Source organism: Furipterus horrens, unplaced genomic scaffold, assembly GCF_987537825.1.
Source record: "Furipterus horrens unplaced genomic scaffold, mFurHor1.1.pri manual_scaffold_5, whole genome shotgun sequence".
Classification (NCBI taxonomy): domain Eukaryota; kingdom Metazoa; phylum Chordata; class Mammalia; order Chiroptera; family Furipteridae; genus Furipterus; species Furipterus horrens.
Genome location: NW_028327175.1, coordinates 162090122 through 162099099, shown reverse-complemented (window position 1 = coordinate 162099099; position 8978 = coordinate 162090122). Strand labels below are relative to the sequence as shown.

The window sequence follows — 8978 nt, the reverse complement described above, 5'->3', positions numbered from 1 at the left end:
TTTTTTAAAGTGTTCGGAAGTGGCCCCAATGAATCTCTCCAGGAGATGGCAGATTTGAAATCTCCTGGTCCTTTCCATTCTTCCTTTATTCCACACATGTCATTAGTACTTAAAAAACAAAAAAGAAAAAAAGAATTAACAGTCAATTTTATCGGGCTCAGAGCCGGATTCCATGAGTCTTCAGGACCTCTGTATACCTGCCAGTTTTCTTTGCCATGTTCTTCTCGGCCTGTGTCCATACATGAGCTGCTTTTTCTTCCAGTAATGAAACCTGGCCTTCTTCCTCTCTCCTCCAGAGTGGCCATGACTGCCTGGTACTTCCAGCCACTGCCTGGTACTTCCAGCCAAACTCATGAGCCAGGTACCCAAGGGAAGCAAACTTCCGCGTAGGCTTTTGAGGGCCCCAGGAACCACAGTTTGCTTTTTCTTTTCATTGGTGGGAGGATCCCATCAAACACCTCGAGGTGGTCCCAGGTGTCTTGGCCTCTCTTGGACGTGTGGAGCAGCATGCCTCCAACGCACCGTCCGACAAAAGGCGCGGCTGGCTTGGGAGTGGTGAGGGCGGGGAGGGCCTTGGAGGACCTTGGGGGACCCTGGAGGACCCTGGACAACCACGAACTGGATTGGTGTTCATCCGCTTTAAGAGGAAGGCCAGACACTTCAACTTGTTTCTGTAGAAATTGCCACAAATGGTCCTGACTGGTGTGGCTCAGTGGGTTGAGCGTCACCCAGCAAACGTAAAGGCTGTCAGTTCAATTTCTGGTCAGGCCACATGTCTGGGTTGGGAGCCAGAACCACCCCAGCCCCACCGCCTGGCCCCGTACGAGTCAACCAATGGAGGTCTTGCTCCCTCTCTTTCTCCCTCCCTTCTCTCTCTAAAAATAAATAAAATCTTTTGTAAAAAGTTCCCAGAAATGTTGATGCCGTCACAGCACACAACCACTACCTTCCCGCCCAGCAGTATCTGCTTAGCCACGATGATCGCTAGGCAGCCCAGGAGATGGCCTGGGTCATTCAGCACCAGGACCTTACCGGACTGGCCTGCCCCTCCTGTCCCTCCTGCCCCTCCTGTCCCTCCTGTCCCTCCACCATCTTTGGCAGCTGCCCAGGCTCATTAGCGTTTTCAGTATGTTAGGCTCTGATCTAGACACACAAAAAAAATGTGGGAGAGAGACAATAAATAAATTTGATCCAAAATGCTCATGGCTTTTCTTTTCTTAGGGAAAAATTTATCATATTTATTTACATATTTATATATGGCTTTAAAACAACCATATTTAATTGCGGAGCCACAATTTGTTTTAAAACTTCTAGAGCTCATTTTATATATTTTGTATGTTAAAACATTTTTTAAAATTTCAATTTTTTTTTACTGAATTTATTGGAGTGACACTGGTTAACAAAATTGTACAGGTTTCAGGTGCACAATTCTATAATACATCATTTGTACACAGTGTTGTAATCCCTCCATACAGACCCCCCCACTCCCTCCAATCACCACGCTGTTGTTTGAGCCCATGTATTCTATCTCTCTCTCTCTCTCTTTTTTAAATATTATGAATAATGCTGCTATGAACATCCATATATGTAAGTTTTTGTGTGGACATATGTTTTCATATCTCTTGGCTATATACCTACAAGTGAAATTGCTGGGTCAGGTGGTAAACTCTATGTTAACATTATGTGGCACTGCTAAACTATTTTACAAAGTGGCTCCACCATTTTACTAGCCCCTCAACAATGTGCAAGGGTTCCAGTTTCTCCATATTGTTGCCAATAATTGATATTATCTGTGTCTCCTTAATTATAGACTTTCTGATGATATGAAATAGTATCTCATTGAAATTTTTTAAAAGTATATTTTATTGATTATGTTGTTACAGTAGTCCCAATTTTATCTCCTTTGCTCCCCTCTGCCCAGTACCCGCCTTCCCCCAGCAATCCCACCCCACTTAGTTCATGTCCATGGGTCATGCATATAAGTTCTTTGGCTTCACCCTTTCTTAAATTATTCTTAACTTCCCCCTGTCTATTTTGTATCAACCAATTATGCTTCTTAATTCCTGCACCATTTCCCCATTTCTCCCCCTCCCCCCTCCCAGCTGATAACCCTCCACATGATCCCCATACCTATGATTCTGGTTTGGGGGCTGGCACTCAATCCACTGAACTACATCAGCCAGAGCCACTTGTACATCTTCTTTGGAGAAGTGTCCATTCAGATTCTTTGCTCATTTAAAAAATTGAGTTATAAGTTTTTTATACACTCTAGATGCAAGTCACTTGTCAATATATGATTTACAACGTATTTTCTCCCATGGGGTTTGTGGGTTCTCTTTTTACTCTCTTGATTGTGTCCTTTGAAATACACATTAAAAAAATTTTTTTTTATTTATTCACTTTCAGAGAGAGGGGAAGGAAGGGAGAAAGAGAGAGAGAGAAACATTGATGTATGAGAGAAAGACCGATTAGTTGCCTCTCATACACCCGGCCAGGGACCTGGCCCACAATCCAGACACATGTCTGGACCAGGAATAGAACTGGTGACTTTTCGCGTTGCGGGATGATGCCCCATTCATGAGCCATGCCAGTCAGGGCCATACAAATATTTTAAAATTTTATAATGTCCAAACTGTTGAACTTCTCTTTTATCACTTATACTTTTGTTGTCGTATCTAAGAAATCATTGCCTAATCCAAGATCATGAAGATTTACTCCTATAGTTTCTTCTATTAGTTTAGCCCTTCCATTTCAGTCTCTGATCCAATTTGAGTTTATTGTTGTGTGTATATGTTTTTTTTCAAAAATTCATGTATTGAGGTATAATTTACATTCAATAAAATTTACCAATTTTAAGTATACAGTTTAATTAGTTTTACTTTACATACTCTTAGTCATTCTATATTATTGGATATTTTTCCTGGGAAGTTAGAGATGGGGAAAATTGAGTGTGTGCTCATTTTCTCTCCTCATGCCCCACAATTTTGCTTATAAATATGAGAGGGGAAAGAGAGAGAGAATGGCTTCTTAAGGGTTCCCACTTACTTTGCCTTTCTCTTGCAACCCTATGGACCCATTTAATTATATATAAGTTGAATGAAAGAATGCAATAATCAAGTGACAGTGTATCAGTGTCTGCTTTCAGAGCCGTCAGTACCACACGGCCACAGGTGTTGCCATGCAGCTGGCTGTGGTTGGGATGGGAATGAAGATTTTTCATCTGGGCCCCTGTAGGGACATGTCTTGGTTTAATGGATTGTTTTCTAATTTGTGATTCCTTCATAAAGAGTCCCCCTTTCAGGATAATTATAGAGCCCCATAATAATCTATTAATTGAGCTGATTTCTGTGCCTCATGTTTCCTCAGCCTTCTGCTGGGCTGCCCCAGCAGAACTTGGCCACTTTCGTCAGCAAAAGCTGGATGAGGATGACTCAGACACCCTGAGTGGGGGAACCAAGAGAGCTCAGGAGATTGAATGGAAGGCCCAGGAGGTAGGAGGCCTCACGTCCCATCTTATCCCTGCAGCCCTGCTCACTGAGCCACTCTGGGCCTTTGCATTGCCTTCTGAACCATTAGGTGAAATTAAAGGAACCTTTTACAGGGTGCTTAATATATGCCAGGCTTAGAATAACACAGCTTAGGAGTGAAGCAGAGCACATTATTACAATAATGTTTCTTACAAGAAGTCATTACAGTTATATGTTGATATGGCTGTTGTCAAGATGGTGGCTTTTGAAAAGATGTTAGAGGAAAGCAGGACCATAGGAGAGGGAAGTCAAAGGTGGTCCCTGTTGCACAGGGTGCTTGCTCTGCAGCCAGCTCTGCCACAGCTCAGCCATCCCCCAACCCTATCTGTTACCAGCCACTGGTTTCGTCACTATTATCCCCATTTTACAGATGAGGAAACTGAAAGTGGCTTGCTCGAGGTCATTGGCTTAGAAATGTCTGAGCCAGGAGTCAAACCCAGATTTCACTATCTCAGCTTCACGGTGGCCTTAGCCACAAGGACACTACCTGTCTTCCAGGATCTCAGCCTTTAATATTCCTCTACATTAGGCTGCAGGTATAATAAAATAACAGTGTTCCTACCCTGCCCTCCTTTCTCCTTAGCCTGAGAGTCTGAGGCTGGTGGGGGAAACTTGTGTTGTCTGAGCCAAGGAAGCAGGGGGATGGGGAGGTCCCCACAGAGCTGGACAGATACTGAACAAGTGCATACAATGAGATCAGAGAATTGCTAAGTTTTCAACACTGCAGTCCTGAAGGGTGAGGTAAGGGGAGGCAGAGGGAGTCACAAAAGGGCTGGAACTTGCTCTGGGTCTTAAAGGACAGGCTTTGCAGGCAAGATAGGGCCCACATCCCTGGAGGAAGGCACTGGAAAGAGCAGAGAGTCTGGGGCTAGAGAAGAGGGCAGGCCACAGTGACCTGTACCAGAAGAAGCAGAGTGGTAGGGAGTATTCTGGATAGGGTGTATAGGGCCCAATACCAAAGGTCTTGAGAGGCAGACAGTAGAATCTGATAAGAGGGAACTATTGCAGGTTTTAGAGCAGTATCCTGATAAGGTGGGAAATAGAAATACAAAGGGAGGTAATCCTATACAAAGGGAGGCAATCAGTACAAATTTTACAGGCCTAATAGAATGATTTCTGAAAGCATTTTGTAAAGTTGGACTTCAGTCTTACAAAAAGGAGCTTGCCCCATCTTCTTTGCAATAGACCAATGTCTGGGGCAAAGCTTCCTGCTGCATCTTAGGAGGACTATGAGCTCCCACCTAGGAGTCCTTCTGTCCTGCTTGTGGAGATATTCAAGCCCTGTGAGAATGAAAAAAGCCCATTTAGCTTCAGGAAAGAATGTTTCAGCTGAGCTTTCTTGGAAACCCAAGCTTTCCTCTGGCCTCAGTCTAACCATCTAAGAAAAGCCGACATGCTCTCTGCCTCATAGTCCTGGAAACAGGTTAACGTCTACTGTGCTAATCAGCTTCCATATACTAATAAGACTCTGTTTCTGGGGCTCTACACAGTTGTTTTCCTTGCTGCTCTTTTGGGGTCAGAGAGGCACATCCATGAGCATTGGCACCAATCTCAATTCATGGGAAAGTACCCCGCAGACACCACCCAAATGTTGAGCCCGCTTCACTCCCAGGTCCAACCCTGAGAAGCTGAGTGGACAGGTCAGCTATGGTCACAAGCAGATGACCATTCAAGGGCTTGGGCCTCTGTTTACTAACCTGTACAGCATAAAAAACCCCTGCCAGACCCACATTTCACATGGTGGCTGTCGGGAGAAGGTGCTCAGAAAATGAGTGTGAGGGCTCTCCTAAAATGCTCTGGGCACCTTCTCATTTGCTGTCACCATTTTCAAAATGAGTTCTAACCCAAGTTCATTCATTTTTGGAAACAAGTCACTCAGCTTTGCCAGAGATGTGAGTCTTCTAAACCATCCCCAAGTTCAGGGCCCTGTGTTGGAATCCCTGATGAAAATGCAGATTCCTGGGCCTCTTCTCCAGACGTACTCTGTCAGAATCTCCACAGTGCCCAGGGATCTTGGTTTTAACTAGGGGCCCAAGAGATCTGACCACACACTCAAGTGGAAGACCTACTGTTTTACAGTTGGGGAAACAAGGCCTATGTGGGACCAGGAAGAGAAACAAAGGAGATAACAACTCTCCAAAGGCCAGTGTGGGAGGGACTGCCTGACAGTCACAGCGAGTGAGAAGTGGAAAAGCCCTTGGCCCTCATCTGGTCCAACCCCAATCACACTGATAAGGAAGTGGGGGCCTAGAGAGTACAATGAGTCCAGGTCATCCAGCGCATTCATGAAGACAGGTCTGTAATCCCCTTGCTCTCTAAGTCCTCACTTCTCCTTCCTTCACATCCATGTGTATGTGTGTTTGTGTGTGTTGTGTGTTGTGCCACACTTCCCAGTGGCAGGTCATGTCCCTCTCTGAGCCCTAGCCCTCCTTTCCCTGTCTAGTAAGAGGCTTGAAGGAAATAGTCTTTTCAAAATCCATTTATTGATGTTCCTGCCCTATAGCCTTTTTATATCCAAAGATAAAATTAGTAATTTTCATGACTGCAGCACAAATAGAACTTTTTTTTCACAGAAAGAAAAAAAGTCTTTTGCATACAGTCCTTCCAGTACCTGTAAGGACCCTGGGTTTAGGGCGCCCTTGTAACCCAGGGTGCAGCCAGGTGAGCTCTGCCTACTGAGACTCTGGCTCTGTGGGAGGTCTGACTCACTCCTCACCTTCCAGCACTTTCCCCAGGTAGCCTCAGCCAGCACAGCCAGGGATCCAGGGTTCTTGGCACGGATGGCACACAATCCACATACCTCTATTACCAGGTTGGCAGGCAGCCCCGGAAAGGGACAGAGAAACATACGGGTGGACTGAGTCTGTTGAAACCCACCTTCTAACAGCACCCATCCCACTCTCTTTATTCGTTAGCACTAATAAGAGCCTCAACCAACTCTTAACAAACACTTTTTTATTAGAAAAGTAAAAAATATTGCATAGGTCTTAATACTTGAACATCAAGTGTATTAATGAACAGCGAGTATCTTCATGTAAACAGTTCTAGATGGAAGACCCAGATGGCACGCCTCTGGGGAGGGGTTCCAGCCCTCACCCCAATCTGCCCCACCCCTCACAGATAAACTCTCCAGTACACAGCGGGGGATGGGCCAAACGCAGCTCCTAGGTGTACTTTTTCTTCAAGTGTCAAAGATCCCCCAAGTGATCCCAACACCCACCCCTTCCTACTCTTACATTCATGCGTCTGTAAGATAGCTGCCTAGAACAAGTCAGTAGTGAAGCTCCAATCAAAAAAAAAAAAAAAAAAAAGCAAAAACTAAGAAACACATTTGGCCCCTTCAGACCGTGAGATACATAAAACACCTTGATGACCTCCCCCCTCCCACCAGAGCCAGCTACCATGAGCACACACATGGCTTGCAGAGGCCAGTGCAGCCCAGCTGCTCTACTGGCCATCACACCACTGTTGTCTTAACTGTCAGTAACAATAAAAATAAGGTACATGCTACATACACAACCAGCCAGAAGTCTGGTTGGCCCCTAAACCTTTGTTTCATGCTACAGTACTGAGGGGCAAGCGTGTGCCCCCAATGAGAAGCCACCTACAAACACCTCAGTGAGCTTCCCAGGAAACACTTTCCACCACCGTGACCTTCCTCCCCTCAAGTGGCTGTTGTCAGTTCTCTAACGACAGGCATCAGTCCCTCAGCTCCTGCCTAACAATGTCCACCCCAAAAGTTCAGTTGTCTGCCGTGGGGGCAGTATCAGCCCCCCAGACCCAAGTTCAACACTCCTCAATGAGCAGCTGTTCCGAGCTGTACAGCTTCTTCTTGATGACTCGGAAGCCGGTGCTCAGCGTCAGGGACTGGCTGAAGCCAGGGACGAATGGAGAGTTGGCGGAGCTAAACAGCCCCTGGATCTTAGGCCAGAGGCGGGAGTCCAGGCGGAGCACGAGGGTCAGCTGAAAGGTGGGCACCAGGCTGGGGTCGAGGGCCAGCTGGCCTACGCTGTGGCAGCTCTTGCCCTGTTCGACGCAGACATCCAGCAGCGCCCCCCGCAGGCCGCACGGCTCGCTGTAGGCCAGGCGCAGTAGTTCCTTGCCCACCTGGCTCACCAGCTGGCCTGGCATCAGCAGGCGCGCGGGGCGCCGCGAGCCCAGTCGTGCCTGGGCCAGGCTCTCCTGCAGCAGCTGCATCAGGTTGGCACACAGGTGCTCGTCCTCGGGGTCGCTGAGCAGCTCGAAGTCTGGCAGGGACACCCCATCCAGATATGCAGGGTCTGGAAGGCGGAGCACACAGGGAAGGGTGTTAAAAGCAACTCGCAAAGGGAGTGATGCTATTTCACTAGGAAACCACCACTCCTTTCCACTCCGTACCTCAGTTTCCGCCCCATATTCGTGCCTTACACTCCAATCCCCCTCCTCCACTTGTCCATCCCTCTGCAATCTGGGTTCTGACGCGAGAAGAAGTCAAGGTGGGTTTGACTCCTTCCAGCGCGGCCTTCCTCTCACCAACCCGGCCCCTGAGATGCGTTCGGCCCCCGCCCACAGCTTACCTTCCTCCGGCCCAAAGCCACTGTTACTGCTGTCCAGAGACTCGCAGTCCGAGCTCTCCAGGCTCGCGCAGCGGCCGAGCCCCTCTTCTCGGGCCGCCGACCCCCAGGCTGAGCGCGGCGGCTGATCTGGGGTGGCAGTTCGGGACAGCGACGATGACGAAGAGGAGGAGGAGGATGAAAAGCGATCCCAAAGACTAGGCATGGTGAGGACCGATACCAGGACGTTTGCAGATGAGCTCAGGGTGCAGGAGCGCAGAAGACGCTGTAAGACAAGAGGGGAACAAACCTGGCGTTAGTCTGGGGGCTGGACCAGACTGAGAACGCTTGGACCCGCACGGCTGAGGCCTCCCCGCGCAGGGAGCAGCACATCGAGAAGGGACACTCACCAGCTAGCGCGGTCAGCGAGAACTGCTTGGACTAGTGCCGCTTGAATGAGTGCGCGAACTGCTGCCAACACCGGAGCGCAGCCCAGACTTGTCCCTTCTAACCACCCTCACCTCTCCCTTGGCCTGCCGCGGTCCCTAGCACCAACACGGAGAGGCCTATAAGGACTGGCGCGGAGAAGCCGCGCCCCGCTAGCGCTGCAGCCCAATCCAGATTCGGGAGTGTGGCCCGCCTTGGCCAATGGGCTCCAAGCGCACGTTCACAACGTTCTCTCCTGCCCGGTGACAGCGGTCTGGCCCCGCCCCCGCTGAGCCCCAGCTCTCTCCCCACTGAACCCCGAGCTGTGGCCACGCCCCCTTTCTAGAAGGGCTCCTCGGCGGCTGCAGCTGCCAAGGTCCCCGAGGGCGCTTGCGGCAGGGGAGGATCAAGGAAAGACTTGTTTATTATAGGGTCGTGTTGCTGGGGGAGGGGTTAGCCTGTCGCCCCGCTCGGGGAGACGCAGGGGAACTTC

The 8978-nt window shown here is 48.7% G+C and overlaps 1 protein-coding gene and 1 pseudogene across 1 annotated transcript; both read right to left on the bottom strand.

The window, feature by feature from the left end:
- Nucleotides 1-157: 157 nt before the first annotated feature.
- On the bottom strand, nt 158-6375 carry LOC150010260 (large ribosomal subunit protein uL13-like; annotated as a pseudogene).
- Nucleotides 6376-6465: 90 nt separating this feature from the next.
- Nucleotides 6466-8629, bottom strand: DDIT4 (DNA damage inducible transcript 4). The gene is made up of 3 exons (XM_090279465.1): nt 8470-8629; nt 8084-8345; nt 6466-7807 (listed from the first exon to the last, which is right to left on the bottom strand). The coding sequence occupies exons 2-3, from the start codon at nt 8283-8285 to the stop codon at nt 7314-7316; spliced, it is 696 nt and encodes a 231-aa protein (XP_090135591.1). The 5' UTR covers nt 8286-8345; nt 8470-8629; the 3' UTR covers nt 6466-7313.
- Between the last annotated feature and the right edge of the window lie 349 nt (nt 8630-8978).